Source organism: Pholis gunnellus, assembly GCF_910591455.1.
Source record: "Pholis gunnellus genome assembly, chromosome: 23".
NCBI lineage: Eukaryota > Metazoa > Chordata > Actinopteri > Perciformes > Pholidae > Pholis > Pholis gunnellus.
The window spans coordinates 2,831,433-2,846,994 of NC_136550.1; the positions used below are offsets into that span (position 1 = coordinate 2,831,433).

At 42.4% G+C, this 15,562-nt stretch overlaps 2 protein-coding genes across 4 annotated transcripts in view; one reads left to right on the forward strand and one right to left on the reverse strand.

Moving 5' to 3' along the window:
- col4a5 (collagen, type IV, alpha 5 (Alport syndrome)) overlaps positions 1–5,887 on the reverse strand; it is a 38,720-nt gene extending 32,833 nt beyond the window's left edge. The window contains exon 1 of the mRNA XM_079184722.1: positions 5,600–5,887. Within this exon, the coding sequence (XP_079040848.1) occupies positions 5,600–5,689 (90 nt within the window). The 5' untranslated portion in view covers positions 5,690–5,887. The remainder of the gene's footprint in view (positions 1–5,599) is intronic.
- A 2,780-nt stretch (positions 5,888–8,667) lies between these two features.
- Positions 8,668–15,562, forward strand: part of col4a6 (collagen, type IV, alpha 6) — a 98,755-nt gene continuing 91,860 nt past the window's right edge. For 2 of the 3 annotated variants that reach the window (XM_079184719.1, XM_079184721.1), the window contains exons 1-3: positions 8,668–8,702; positions 8,883–9,017; positions 9,203–9,248. In XM_079184719.1, coding sequence (XP_079040845.1) covers positions 9,007–9,017; positions 9,203–9,248 — 57 coding nt within the window. In that variant the 5' untranslated portion in view covers positions 8,668–8,702; positions 8,883–9,006. The remainder of the gene's footprint in view (positions 8,703–8,882; positions 9,018–9,202; positions 9,249–15,562) is intronic. The other variant, XM_079184720.1, reaches the window with a different exon arrangement.

A 15,562-nucleotide genomic window follows, 5' to 3' on the forward strand; every position in this document is an offset into this window, starting at 1 on the left:
GATACAGACTGAGACGTAGACAACGATATCCACGGGACTAGTCTTCAATCCAAAGATCCGGTTGACAAAAGCATTAAAGATGATCCGACCGCAGCTTTAAAGGAGCTACTATGAATTGAAAAAGTATCAAAAATAAAAAAACAAGGCCCTGAAGTTCTTAGTTTCTGGCACATTGCATGAAAATAAAGGATCACAATGTGCCACGATCAGGCTTCAGTACCCTGGACACTCTGTGGGCGTATAGACTTCTACTTGTGGAGTTAAACGTGAAATAAAATCAGTAAAAATGTCCAGTCCTGCTGTCAGCTTTCACAGGGTTTCTACCTGGTTGTTATTTTTCCTGCAGTGGGAAAAGGACTACATGTACCGGTGTGATGGACTGCTGCTTTAAAGCCATTATGTGCAGTAAGTAGGAAACGTGGGATGTATCGATACAATACATTCACGGAATTCTTCTTAATCCTAATCTGGAGAAAAAGAGCTCCGCTTTAATCTGGATATTCTCGCTGCCCTTTAAAAGAAGAGGTTTAACCCTCCACATCAGAAGATCACAGATTCCTGACTTTCATAACCCAGAAGAGCTTTTCAACAATCTTTTAAGTCGCTCACAGAAGCTCGTGGTCATGTGGGGCGCCGTGAATAACACGACGGCGAGCTGTTGTTTTTAGGGAGTCGTGAGTAACAAAGTAAAAATAGGTTTAAACTGCTTCGGTGGTCTGGTTAGAGATGAGAGCGAAAATATATTAAGAAGCATAGATGGATGGATGGATGGTGGGCGGGGGGGGGGGCACTGTTGACCTTTAAAGCCTGAAAGCAAACAGTGAGGGATGAAGTAAATAAAGAAGTGTGTAACAAACACAGCGTGTTTACCCTCCTCTGAACGCTGAAGGGGAGGCAGAGGGTGATAATGGGGTGAAGGGGGAGAGAAAGATGTCTTGTGCAAAGAGATTAAATGAGATTATGAGCCCAGTGGGAAGAAAACACGAAGCAGGACGAGGACTAAACATTTGAAATCCAAGTGTTTGATTTACTACTTCTGCTACTAGTACTGATACAAATACTGCTACTACTGCTGGCCCTGTAGGTATTATACTACTGTAATGTAATGTAATACTACTGATATAAATACTGCTACTACTGCTGGCCCTGTAGGTACTAATAGTACTGATACAAATACTGCGACTGCTACTACTGCTGTTGCTGCTGCTTCTACACTCTGCTGGTACTGCTACTACTACTATTGCTGGTACTACTACTGCCTCTACTTCTACTACTACTACCTCTGCTACTGCTGCTGGTACTTCTACTGCTACTAAACTACAAATGAGACTACTGCTATTAATGCTACTACAACTTGTACTGAAACAACTACAACTAAACTAATACTACTACTGCTACTAGTATTGCTAATGCTAATGCTAATGCTAAAACTACTACTCCTGTAGCCACTGCTAGTCCTCCTCCTACAGTACTACTACTGTAACTCTTGCTACTGCTATTCTACTACTGCGAAACCTACTACTAATCGTACTACAACTACTACTACTGCTGCTACGACTATACTACAATGTCTACAGGTACTAGCGTACTACTGCCTCTGACAATACTAATCCTCCTCCTGCCGCTATACTGCTAAAACTACTGCTGTTACTGTAAATACTACAGCAACTTCTACAAATACTACCTCTGCAGTTACTACTGCTATTACTAGCGTTAAAACAAGTGGTACTCCTACATCTCACATTACTACTGCAACTCATACAACGGCTGCTGGTACTAGTAGTATTTCTACACGTACTGCATCGAGTACTGCTTCCAGCTGTAAACAGAGAGACAGAGTACATGCAGAGCAGGAGGGAGTGAAAGTACTAGAAGTAATTAGCTGTCTAAACATTGACTTTTCTGTCCACCTGTTAATCCTAATGGCATCTTCAGCTCATTGACACCACAGTGTGAGTTCTACCAGGAAACACACACACACACAAGTACACACAAAGTACTGCTTCATAATGTGTAACTATATAAAGGAGGTAAATAGGATTGGTGCTTGTTTAAGGAGCCCTTCTCTCAGAGCAGGTGAGATAAAGATGGAATTTGCCTTCCAGGACGAACACAAAGGGAAGGGAGAGATGTGGGAGAGATGGGGGAGAAAAACAGATACAGTCAGAAAAAGGAGGAGGGTAAAGGAACTTTGATTATTCTGTGACGTCAGGATTTCCCAAAGGTTTGTTGAGAGGACGGTGGGTCAAAACGACTCAATCTGCCAAAAAGAAAAATCTGTTTTGTATTATTTAAATATTCATCGCTGTATCAGAAATGGTAGCTGCAAGCCATAAAGATAAATGATCTTTTGGTGCTTTTTTTCTCCCTGACTTCAGTCCACGAGGCAATTAAGTATCGCTGCAACTAACGATTATTTTTATACCGATTTGTTTAATAAAATAGTGAAAAATGAATTCTGCTTCTGCTTGAGTTGTTCAATCTAAACCTCAAAGATGTTCAGGTTTATTCTCACAAGTCAAAGAAAAGTTGCAAATCCCCACATTTGAGATGTTTGAACAAAAGAAAAACTGGTGTTTTTGTTTGAAAAACGAATCGATCATCGAAATAGTTACCGGTTAATTCTCAATAAACTCATTGTTGCAGCTCTAATTGTAAGTAATAGATCTGGAATCGTTTGGGTTTTTTAACTTCAGGATGAATTGGAGGAGAGAGTCGGAGGAAAACAAACTCTTAGATTAGTTACAAGGAGATTTTTGGAGATTGAAGCTACATTTGTTCTTCTTTTTAAAGAACGTTGGCACAAACGTTTTGTTTCCCGCATAGAACTGGTGACGCCTACACTGGCAGGAACTCTTACAATTCCACCACTTCTACTGTGAGAAAAAAAATGCTGAAACATCTCTGCAATATTGGTTGGATTTATGTTTAACTTTGCAAATTCCAGGAGGGAGAAATGATTAACTCTCCTGTGTTTCTGTGCACAGGGAGAGACGGCGAGAACAAGAGGCGGAGGAGGAGGAAAGACAAGAAGAGCGGACTAAAGAAGACGAGAGAGAAGCACTCAGGTAGGACGTATCTCTGCAATCGGAGGATGTTATGGCTACCACACACACACACACACACACACACACACACACACACACACACACACACACACACACACACACACACACACACACACACACACACACACACACACACACACACACACACACACACACACACACACACACGCTCACACAGCTCCACCTGGGATGTGGGTCATGTAAAAGGTGAGGCAACCTGTGTGTGTGTGTGTGTGTGTGTGTGTGTGAGCACGCACAGGAAAGCATGCATCAAATTAAGTGTGTGTTTGTGGTTGCGCGGCATGACGGGTTCAAAGAAAAACCTCCAGGTATACATTACCGCTGAACTCCCTCACCTGGCTGAATGGTAGATTCATATCTAGGCAGGGATTAATACTGCACACACACACACACACACACACACACACACACACACACACATACGACCAAATAGCTGTGAAACAGTGATGAATGAGACGCTCTATTTATGACAAATTAATTATTACAAGAGAGGCTCTTTGCATGTGTGTGTGTGTAAAGGGATTTTATTTTCTCTGTCCTGTGAAAACCATGTATCTCTTTTTTTATGGACTATAAGAAAGAAACAGCCTCTTGAGGAGTTAATCCTTCTTTATATTTAAAAACTTGAGCATGTTTGGAGATGCTCGTCCATGAGCTGACCTCCAGATATGTGGCGGTATTGTGTCACACACACGGTCTCCACTAGGGGGCCTCGGTGAGAACACTAGTGCAGAAAGTCAAAATAACTTGCAACACCTGCATCCTCCCTCCATCTTTCATTCTCATCCTCCTCTTTTTTTTCCCCTTTATCATCTTCACTCACTAACTCTTCCTGACCAAACTCACTGATGAAGGCTCTCCTCCATCCATCTCTCCCCTCTAAGCTTCCTCTTCCTCCTCTTCCTCTCTGAGGGTGGGGCCAGACACATTCTTTGGTACAAAGTGGACCCCCTCTCTCTCCATCTCTTCAATCCATAGGTGGGGACTAATAAACCATGTTATAGGACATATTCACCTATAGTGAAATAGATTTAAAGCCCTCTATGTGCGTCTGGTTACATCAAACAACGTCGCCGCCTTTTCATGAACTGTTCTGACTTGCATTAAAAAAAAATGTCTTGAAGATTTTATCTGTTTCGTGCTGCAGCAACACCCCACCGGCAGGCAGGAGAAAGGTCCCTGAGTTCAGACTTTAAGTATTTTGTAGACACGATGCATAAACTGATGGGAGGAAGCCACCTGCGTTGTTATTTATACAAATGATCTGGTGTAAACTTTGAGCAGGCTCCCTCATCCTCTCACCCTGAGCTGATAATAAGAAGAAGTGACCTTTACGTAATGCAATGTTGCCATAAGTGCAAATATCTTCAAGGTGGAGGTGTGCAAAAGTCTTCTAGAACATAAAGGAAAAAATGTGCTACAGGCTCATACCACACATGCTGATGAACAGCAGGCCTGATTGGACACGCAGCGTGTGGGCGGGGTCGTGCGCAGCAGCGTGAAACTATATAGCCCTCGTGAATTATTAATGAGGATGTGAATATTCATGACACGGATAGCCTGTTGGAATATTACATGAGGAGTCGGGCTGAGACGCTCCGCACTGACTGATCGATGCCCACTAATGCAAACTAATGCAGGGTGAAGGGGAGTGAAAGTACGCGCTAAACACGGAGAGGCAAGTGCAAAGAGACATTGATGCACATGAACTGTCTGCAGAGAATCTGGTGTTAGGATGCCATAAAGATGTTTCTATGAATCCATACTTCAATATGCGCCAATAACCAGGTGCTGTCGATATCAAACACACATCTGCAAAAGGGGAGATGCACCTTCACAAACGCTGCAACAAATCACATTCCCGCTCCTCTGCGATGTCACCAAACCAAAGAATTACGCACCGTGTGTTTTAGGTCAAACGGGCGGCAGACCGCGTTATCACGCTGACAGGAGCAGGAATGTTGCCTATAGTGTGTTTAGTCACACGCGCTCCTCCTCATACAGTTTCTATATGTCGTCTATGTTTTGAGTGCGAGACTAAATAAAAAAGGTGCGATGCCGGCTGAGAAAAGTGCGCCGTGGTCGGCGTGTCGCTACAGGTTGAGGAAGAACCGTGACGCGCAGGGACCGGGACAGAAACTCCGTCCGATTCTTCCATGAAACTACAAAGCAGAAGGTGCTCACTGGTCCCCGACGTTAAAAAAGAAAGACAGACAAAAGTGCAGTAAAAGACCAGCACAACGGCGTGTAATCGGGTTAACTGTTTTCATTGCAACACAATTGTAGAGTGGATTATTATTATTAGAGCAGAAGGATATGCACTTGTTATAAAGCGAGCCTCTCTATTTATAAACCTTAGCTGGGGCCGGCTGTGCGAGCCGGTGGTGTCCCGGTGTCCCTGAGCGGAGTCATGCAGGGTCTCTTCGTGCGGGGTTAAAAAGCCGATAAAAAAAGAGGGCTCCAAATCTGTGCAACAGTAAAACAGGAGAGAAGCCGAGGAACGCACTTACCGCTGAGTCAGATCGCTGCACCGCGACGCACAGGGCGAGCAGGAGCAGAGGCTCGGCGAGCCGTCGCAGGCTCTTCAGGTCTTTATTCATCTTGGTGGGGTGAATACAACAAGGATCCGTCTGCGTTAACACTCACAAATTCTACTCTTTACTCGCGTGTCATAGCCCTGCGTCTCTCTCTGTCTCCCCCCTCTGCACACTTGTTCTTCAGAGAAATAGAAATAATAAGAAAAAAGGCACTTCTTCTCGGCGTGTCGGCTGTTGTTGCGCTTGCAGAGGCTCCCAGTGGTCCTGGCTCTGGCACCGTGCGCCTCTGCAGTCCCCCTCTCTAACTTTTTCTCTCCTCGACGTGCAACTGCCCAGCCGGATCTACTTCCCGCGCACTGATATTAGCACTGCACCTACACCAAGACAGGCAAGTTCACCTAAAATAAAGTTTCGGGAAGAATTGCGTCTTAAAATCTGGTCCTACTCTGGCAACCACCGTGGGACATTCCAGTCCAAAAACATGATTTGTTTTAAATCCCTCTCCAATTAAAAATGATTTAATAATGCTGGGACCTCGCACACGCGGATGGATTTGGTTCCTTCCTCCTGCGTGCCTCCACAATTTTACCCAACGCCTGAGGCTGCACAAAAAAAAAAAGGTTTGACATTAAACCTTTATTTGACATTTTCTATCCGTCCGGACATGTTGCATTCCTGCCAGATTATTAAGGGGCCAAATACTCTCTGTTGACTCCTGACAGAAGGATGCTGCCGGCAGAATGGAACAAAAATGTACCTTAAAGAAACCCAAAGAACATCATCTTCTTCTAGAAGGCATTATTTTTAAATAGTGTATGGAGCAAGAGGGAAGCTGCTGATATTGTTTGATATAAAACTATACTCTCCCAAAACCCACATGGCATTAATATCCAGTTTTACATGTTTTTAATAATGTAACAATTCATCATGAAATGTTAAAGGTTCATGACGAGTCTTGATAGCACTAAAACACCTACAATGCAGGTGATGTCCTTTATGTGGGCTTGAAGTTGTAAAGTATAACCAGTTAATGATCGTTGATCGGTTTCACAACTTTCACTCTCAACTTGATTTGTTTTAGCTCTCTGTCTCCAGTGGGCTCACATGCGCTCCTTACTGTATTCAGGAGCAGTTGCAGAACATAATTCCAAAATTGAGAGACTGAGTATCTCAAAGAACCACTTTCCCACCAGGATAGAGCGTTGTTGACTTACGGGAAAGTTGTGTTGAGATATCTGTGTGTAATATTCTGGGATGTTTGACTTGAAGTGAGTTTATCGACTTGAAGTGAGTCTGCCTCATAATGTCAAATGACCTTAAACTGAACACAAACAGCCAGTTGACAGTTTATTGCAATATTTCCTTCAATGTTTTGTTTTGAAACTGTTTTTGAGAACTCTGGTCATTATGGAGTCTGTTGCGATGCTGTTGAATTGCGTGGTGCTATAGGCTACTGACAGGCGTTTCTTTTAATTTGTCCACCCCATTTATAACAGCGAGGGACTGCAGTTCCATTCGTCTCCTTATAACTGGTAGAGTTAAAAACATCCATTAAAATGTAACGAAGTGTTGTTACTTTGAAGAAAGTATGAGCTTCTTGGGTTTGAGAGATTTCTGCTACATGGTTTAGGGTTAGGGTTGGGGGATATATGTTTGGGTAATACATATATTAATACTTGCAGCAAATGAAAATAATATGCCATCAAAGTGCAAAACACAATGGTCCCAGGAAGGATCCCTGCGGTGCTCCGCAGGTGAAAAGCTGTCGAGGAGAACAAAGATGCTTGGGTTGAACTCGGAACATGAGTCAACAAAATCTGTCTGCACATAATTTACAATGTTGTGACAAACTGTTGAAGACTCAGGTCAAGTTGAGCTAAAATAGAACATTCAAGAGCTAAATGAGGACTGTTTGCAACTTGAGTAACTCAGTGTCTGCACCATGTTTAGAGCAGCAGGTCAGGACTGAGGTGTTCAACGTTTTTAATTTGATCTCATCTGAGACTTTCTCAGTTGGCCCATAACAGCTTGTCGACTGATTCCAATGTAAAGTACTAAAGGCATTTTTGCAGTGAAAGACCCCAAAGAAAGTGCCGTTTCTGCGTGGTCCCTAGTGCCTTACCCTGTGGGCCAACAGAGTGTAGCTAAAGTAGCGGGTTTCATTTTAGCTAATGATTGCTTTCTACCAGCCAAGAGGGATGCAAGGCGGGGCCGGCCAAGCAGCTCACTGGAAGCTAAGCTAAGATAAGGTTAGCCAGCTAGCTGCAACATAGCTGCGCTGCATGGATCTGGCGTTGGTTGCTTCATAACGTTAGCTGATGAAGTAATTTGGAAACAGCAAGCTATTATTATCATGGAGCCAATGGTCCAAATTAAATATAGGGACATCACAGATAGCAGGTGACGTTATTCTAAATGTCACATAAGATTGCACGAGCACAAACAAACAAACCTATAATCCAGAAATATATTTGCAGGATATGTTTTGAAAGTTAAAAGAATGTGTAAGATTATTGTATTATGATACACAACAGAAATATCATGCAACCACACTAGATGAAATACTTTTTAGTAGACGACTTAATAGAGTATAATATGACCACTGTATTGATGATGTGGGTGATAGTGTAGCACAAAGACTCATAAGGTCATTTTAAAGTACAGTGATTATTGATAAACTCACTTTCTTTTAAGGATGTTGTATTTATATCAAAGGGGATAAATAAACAATAAACAAGTTCATAAAGGTTTCTCTAAGCTCATAATTGAGATTCATAAGAATAAAAGTCTTTATAATATCTTTAATGTTTAAATATTTTCTTTGCTTTTTGCTTGTTTTTCATGGATAAAAACCAAATCAAGACTTGCTCCGCGTTTGAGGAGCTTCCTCTGCAGCTCCAACCAGTTTGAAGAGGTTACGGTCTGTGCGCTTGGGTAAAGTCTCCTGCTTGCAGCCAAAAGGTATGGAGGCATGAATGACATGTGTTGGCCCCTCCTCTCCCTGCTGTGGTGCGTTGCTGAGTCGAAAGCGCAACAACCCGGAGAGCGCAGCAGCGACTTCACCGCTGCGACTTTGGTGAGTTGGATAAGCTCTCATTTCATGAAATAAATCACCTTTAAAGAAAGAGGTTTTTCTCTCCGTGCTGGTTTGTGGTTAAATGCGTAAAGTTGTGTGTGTGTATGTGTATTAATGCGGGTTGTGTTTGGCGAGGGGACTACTTTATCTCTCTCTTTCTCTGTGTCTGTCTCCGGGTAGATGACAGGGGCTTTTTTTTTTTTTGGAGTCGTCGATGAGCGCGTTTGAAGTGCCTTGCTGGTGAAGACAAGGGGATCGACTCTCGACCTGCGGTTCCCCCCTCTCTGCCAGTCGGATCCAAAAAATGAAATTCCTGTAAGCCATTTTTTCCCTCGCGCTTCAAACTTGATTCTTAAAAAAAAGTTCTCAGCTTTGCAAGCAGCCGCTCTGCGCTCGGTCACGGCTTGCTGGCTACGTTTGAGCCGAGCTCCGGCGCAGTTTACCTGCCAGACTATCACCGGGGGAGCAACACACTAACCAAATGTTTATTTCTCTGGCAGGATTTGTGTGATAGCAGTCGCGTTGGCGGCGAGATCTGCGCACGGAGTAAGTCCCATTTGCTTATTTTACACTCCTTCAGGTGGAGTGGCTCTCCACTCGGGTTTATTTGCAGCACAGATGTCACAAACTATAAAGCTAAATGTGCTACTTTTTGCAATGTAGTTGCTGGTGTACTGTTTAAAGACACAACGCATTTTAACTGGCAGTTTATCACTTTTGTTTTGCATGTATTACACGTATATATGTGACTTTTACGCGCATGTTGTCCATATCAGAGACGTGCACTCTGCACAGCTCTATTCCTCCATGCGTCACGTTGTGGGTATCTTCAGTCTGCCGCATGAGGAGACACATTTCCGAATATATTCCTAGTCACTCTACACATCTTTAAGGACAGTTAAGTCACTGTTTTTCAGTACCTTTTCCTGTCATTTTTTATAGAAATGAATATTCATGTGCGTTCAGTGCCCTTCAACCTCTGGATGTTTTTTTTTTTAAATGCTTTGTTGTGAAGTTTGCGTTTATAAGTAGCCCGAGGGACTAAAAAAAACAGCTCATATTTGAGTGGGCGCGCTCAGATCATTTGCAATTCAAACCCCGCCCTGCTGATGAATATTCAAATTAGGAGATTATTGGGGCAACGTGCCTTGTTTCCAAGCCACACCTTTACAAGAAAGCTGCGGGACTCATCTTCTGCAGCAAGAGAGTGCAAGCAAATAGGATCCTTTCTTTATTTGCACCGCTCAAATGTGCATTATTAAACCTTTTATATGGTATTCTATTCATCAGTATATTGGGGCTGTTTGAAGGCATATAGCACACTGTGAATCTATTTCGCTTTGTTTCTCATTGTATTCTTATTTTACTTTTTAATTCATAATAGATCAGAACACATAATGCAGTAACCGATTATGAAAAAAAACGGTGTGCACGGTGAAAGATTACAAAAAGATATTACAATGTTAGCATCCAGTATCATTTACACCAGGCTACTCTTAGATTCCCACATAAAGTTGTAGTATTCGGAAAAAATACATTAATATCACTTTTATCTGCTTACAACTACTATTACAGTGTGTTTATTGTTTATAAATGTGACAGTATATAGAAGTAAAATCTCAGAATTACTTTAAGTTGTAACTGAATGTTTTTGTATTGATTATTGCTACTTTAACTTAAATATAAAAAGATTTGAATACTTCTTTCTCCACTGACTGTAAGACACTTTGGATGACGTGTTTGTTGTCTGACTGACACCATCAAACAGCAGCGCTGCTCTTTCGTATTCTAATTTGGGAGGTAATGGGTGTAGTGCTGCATTGACCCTTCTCCCCACAGCTTAACCTGGCGCTTCTCATCACAGATGGCCAGTCTGTGTCTCAATAAAGTATTTAAAAACACTTTCAGTAAAAATAGTATTAGTAAAATAGTAAAATAACTCACAGTTATGTTTTTATATGTTCAGTTTAACAACTTTACATATTAGTTGGCATTTAAATCTACTACAATCCGTCATAAATGTATGTGTAAGTTGATGTTTATATGTAAAAGTATACAAATGAACTAGTAATAAAAGTAAAGTACATTAAGTGGGGGGAAAAGTAGTATTTGCAGTCGAAGACTAAAGTAGCATGTAATGATAACACTCAAGTAAAAGTACCTGAAAGAAATGCATTTTAAGTACAGTATATGAGTAAACTCAACCTTAACCATGTGCCGAACATCATTAATGAACTGCAGAGGGACTCAAACCCTCGACCCCAGCAGTGGTAGTGCCTTGCTTTACCAGCCGAGTGACAGGAAATTTTTTGGTTGTCGTTGGAAGGGGAAACATTAAAGCGAATCAGCAGTAAAAAGCTTCCTGCGTCTCAATAGGACTCATCAGATAGAGCTGCATTGACTTTGAATTGACTCCTCCACCCACTTCCCCACCTCCCCGTTGTTTTGTGTTGTAGATGTGTGTGTGTGTGTGTGTGTGTGTGTGTGTGTGTGTGTGTTGAGTGACTGACAGATGAGTTCATTGGGTGGTCTGAGCTGTCATTACCTTGGTATTGCCGTGGTGAGGCAGTGGTCCAGCCCAGAGTTAGCGCGTGTTTTAGGCTCATTTAAAAATGGGAAGTTAATCCTAAATTCATGTACTGAACGCATAAGAAGACATTAACCAACAGTGAATTTTGGAATGCTTTATTTTGTTTAACCATCTAGTTAGCATGTCTAGAAGAAGCCAGCTTGGTTAGGGGCTAGGAGGAGCGTGTTAGCATTGTTTAGCTTGTGAGTTTGCTAGTTAGCTATGATGCTAAAACTGAACTTACTCTTCTCAAGCTACAAGCTGCAGAGCTACCAGAATATTTATTGAGCCACATGAAAAATAAATGTGGAAATATATGTATCTTTTGGTGTGTTAGCATTATTTAGCTTGCTTGTTAGCAGGTTTGCTGACTAGTTCCAAAAATAATGTTTCAGTGAACATAGAGAGAGAGCAGGATGTGTCTGTAAGGGTGACACAGCTGTTGGCTCAGAGAAAACATCACACTCGGGTGAGGAGGAATGGTGAGGAGAAGGGAGGAGGCATGACGGGAAGGAGAGGAGAGGAGAGGAGGGAGTCAAAGGTTGGAGCGGGTGATTCTGTACTACCTGGACAGTTATGAAATGCCTTTACATTGGTTGGAATGCAAGATGGATGCGTTGTACACATGTGTGCCTACTGTTCAATCTCAGTCAGGTGGCACATGAGGCTTTTAGAACATTTTTGACAATTTTGGATATGTTGTGTGAGAAATGGACATTTTCCTCCTCTTATGTCCTGCAGACATCGCCATTTGTGTTTTTGCAACTTTTATCCTCTTTAGATACAAATCGTATATGTTGACATTTTTCATCGCTTGCTATGCAGCTCTCTCTCTTTGGATGTCTTCTTCCTACTGTTTCATTTTTGTGTGATATGATAATCATTTATGCATCATTTCCTTAGAGTTTGCCAAAATCATTTAAATTGCGCGTTTTATCCGACATAACAACCAAAAACAAACATATTCACTTTACTATTATGGAACAACAACAAAGCATCAAATCGCATTTGAAAAGCTTTTGAAAATTTGAAATTTCTACCTGAAAAAGGAATGAAATTTGCAGTATATGGGTGAAAATATGCAAAAACACTGGTATGCTTGTATAAACCTACTTCAGTGCATCAGTCAAACACAAGTGTGGGAGCACAGCTAGATACTTTTCTTGTCGTGTTTTTTAAATATTTGGTTTCTTAATGTGGTTACTTTGTTGCACAGTCCATAAAAAGTGGCATTGAACTCCAGTTCTTGTGGAAAAAGTAGGGCCTCGTTCAGTTTTTGGTTGCAGGAATGATGCTGAGAACTTGCACACTGCCAACCGGTGCAGGGACATCCATTTACTCCCCCTCTCCTCTCCTCACCCTCCTCCCATCCCTCCCCCTTTGGTTGAATTCCTCTAGCTTGGTAGGACTTGTCAGGCTGTCTCTCACTCCCTGCAGGTGCTATAGGCTGGAACATTCCAGAAACGCTAAGTGAGGCGACTGATCACTGCTTGATTTGTGGTTGTTAGACCCTCCCCAACTCAGCCGAGTCCCCCACCTCCTCTCTCCTTTCCCTTCTCCCCTCCTCCCTCCCTCCTTCACCCGATCATCACTTTTGGGCCTCACTGCTTCCACAAGTCAGGCAATCCATCACCAGTTTGATTTGTGGTTTGATTTGAAAGTGCTGGTTCCTCCTCAACCTCTTCACCCTCCCTGCGTCTTTCTTTCTTTTTCAAATTTCCCAAAAGTGACTTGAAAGAATCTGCAACCACTTTGACAATTCATCATTTCCTTCATCGTCAGTTTTCAAGCAAAATGACAAAAAGTCTACTGGTTCCAGTTGCTTAGATGTTAGGATTTTGCTGTTCTTTGTCATATATCATTGTAAACTGAATATTTTTTAAAGTTTTGGACTATTGGCTAAACCAAATAACTCCATCGCAGATACCACTTTGGGCTCTGGGATATGAAAATGTATTTTATAATCAAATTGATCAAGAAATTAGACTAATTGAGAATGAAGGTTGCAGCAATTATCTTCATTTTAGTCAGCCGTCTTCTGCTCTTTAAGTGCTTCTGATTCATTATTCACTATGTATATTATTAAAACATCAATTCAATGTTTCATTGTGTGAGAGAAACAGAAGGTGACACCAAAACCACATGATTGTAGCGCAGAGAGACCCGTCAAACCTAATTTATTACTTTACTCTTAAAATATGGTTTGGCGTGTGTGTGTTGGTTTGAATATCAGTGTGTCCTTGGAAGTCGAGAAGTGACTACATTCCCCAAAGGCTTTTACCTGAAAACAAGAAAAGAACGCTGATGATTTGGGTCAAGATGAGATTAGCAGAGCTCATGAAAAAGTTCTTACGCTGTTTTGAAATGTGATAGGTGGAGAGCCGACTGGTAGATCCGGAGAGAGAGAGAGAGTGTGTTTGATGTGACTGTGTCATGCTGCGCTCTCTCTGTTTGTGGTCCATGTTGTGGGTATGAAGGAGCCAGAATGCAGACGTCTCTTTCCTCTGCATCATTTCGTCGCTCCCTTGTCGTCTTCTTTCTCTTTCACCGCCTCTAAATTCACCTTTCGTGTCACTTTGTGCACTCGGCCTCTCTTTCCCGCTCACTCTCTCACCCTAAACTTCATTTATTTGCATGTTCTCAAAGCTGGAACAACCCCCCCCCCCCTACGTTTCTCTCTGTCGTTTTGTCAGAGGGAAATACTTTGTCAGTAAGTGCATTAGGAAACCTATAAACCACACATAGCAGGTTTAACGTACCGTTGAAAAGCCCCTGCTATTCCTCTCCCACGCCCACACTTAAGACTCTGCAACCTGTGTGGTGCTTACATGCATGTGTGCATGTTTCCCAGCCCCGTAAAATTGCATATGTTCCCGTGTTTGTGTGTGTTGCCAGTGCAGGTCGGATGAAAGCCTTTTTTACCGGGGAAATACCCTTTTGGCTATTTAATGCCACAGCAGTGGAACACAAATAAAGATGAGCTCGAGTCGATGTGTGAAACCAAATATCAAGTGTGCAAAAAAGAGACGCAGTTGAACAAAACACGAAATCCAGAGAGCACCAGAGTACCTGAACACAAATGTGCATATGTTTATTAGCACTTTTGTAGTTATGTCAACCCTTTTAACCATTATTAAATAGTTTTGTTCCCTAAACCTAACCAAGTTGTTTCCTGTGAAGACGGAAGTTTATTTTGAAAAGACTCTCTGCATGTGACGAGAGGAAATCGACCAGTCTTGCTGTCTTTCGTAGGAAAAAGCACAAAAAGAAACTTTTCGTAAGATATCGTATACCGCTATATGAGGTTATGTTGTATTATTGACAATGACCTTTGTAAACTTAATTGGGAAACACAAAAGAACCTTGCATGTGCAACCTCTATCTCTGAGGAATGTTACGCAATCTCAGTGATCCTTAAGTCTGAACAAGAATTTGTTAAAACATCCAAAACCAACAGAGAGAGAGTAGCGATGGTGTAAATGTTGATAGATGCTGCCTTCTGCCCTCCATTCCCCTCCTCTTCATCTGTGTGTTCATCTTTCACTTGCTCACGGAGTTTGCGTTGGGCAATCCTCCCGAAAATCCAACCCATCATACTTCAGATGCGTCCATCCATCCTGCCGCGCATCTCCTGAAACGAACCCTGTGTTTACTGTTCATGTTTACAGATATGATTATGATGGGAGGATGTGAAGCTGCTCCACATCTGCACCAAAGATAACAGACTTTATCGTTGGTGCAGATGTGGGAGCAGCTTGTTTGGAGACTATTTACGAGGATGACTGAAATCCAGTTTCTCTCCCCCTAATCTATCTGATTCAGTGACTTGGCTGTAGCTGCTCTTCAATAGCTCCTAAGTGATTGATTTGCTTCTCTGTTTGTGTTACATTCCCACTTTCTCTGTGGGAGTTTTGGCAGCTGTTAACAAACTGGCATTTTGATGCCAAACACATCAAATATAAAGGTTGTGGCACCAAATGGCAGGACGGGACAAGGAAACCACCGACATCCCCCTCCATGCCGAGTCCTTGGCACCGGCACTCTCTCATATCGGGGACCCCCCCCGCCCCCCTTTTTCTCTTTTGACGAAGCACACGCTGCGAGTTTGTCCCCCGATTGGTCGCGGTGAACTCCAGGGGTCAGAGGTCGTGCGAGCACAAAGGCAGCGGGGACTCTCGGCCGCGGCCTCGGCTTAACATTCCACCGCCCCGCTTTTCAGATTTGTTTATCGCACTTTGTCTTTTCTTTTGCTTTTCTGCCTCTCGGGGAAAAAAAAAGGAAGACGAGCAAA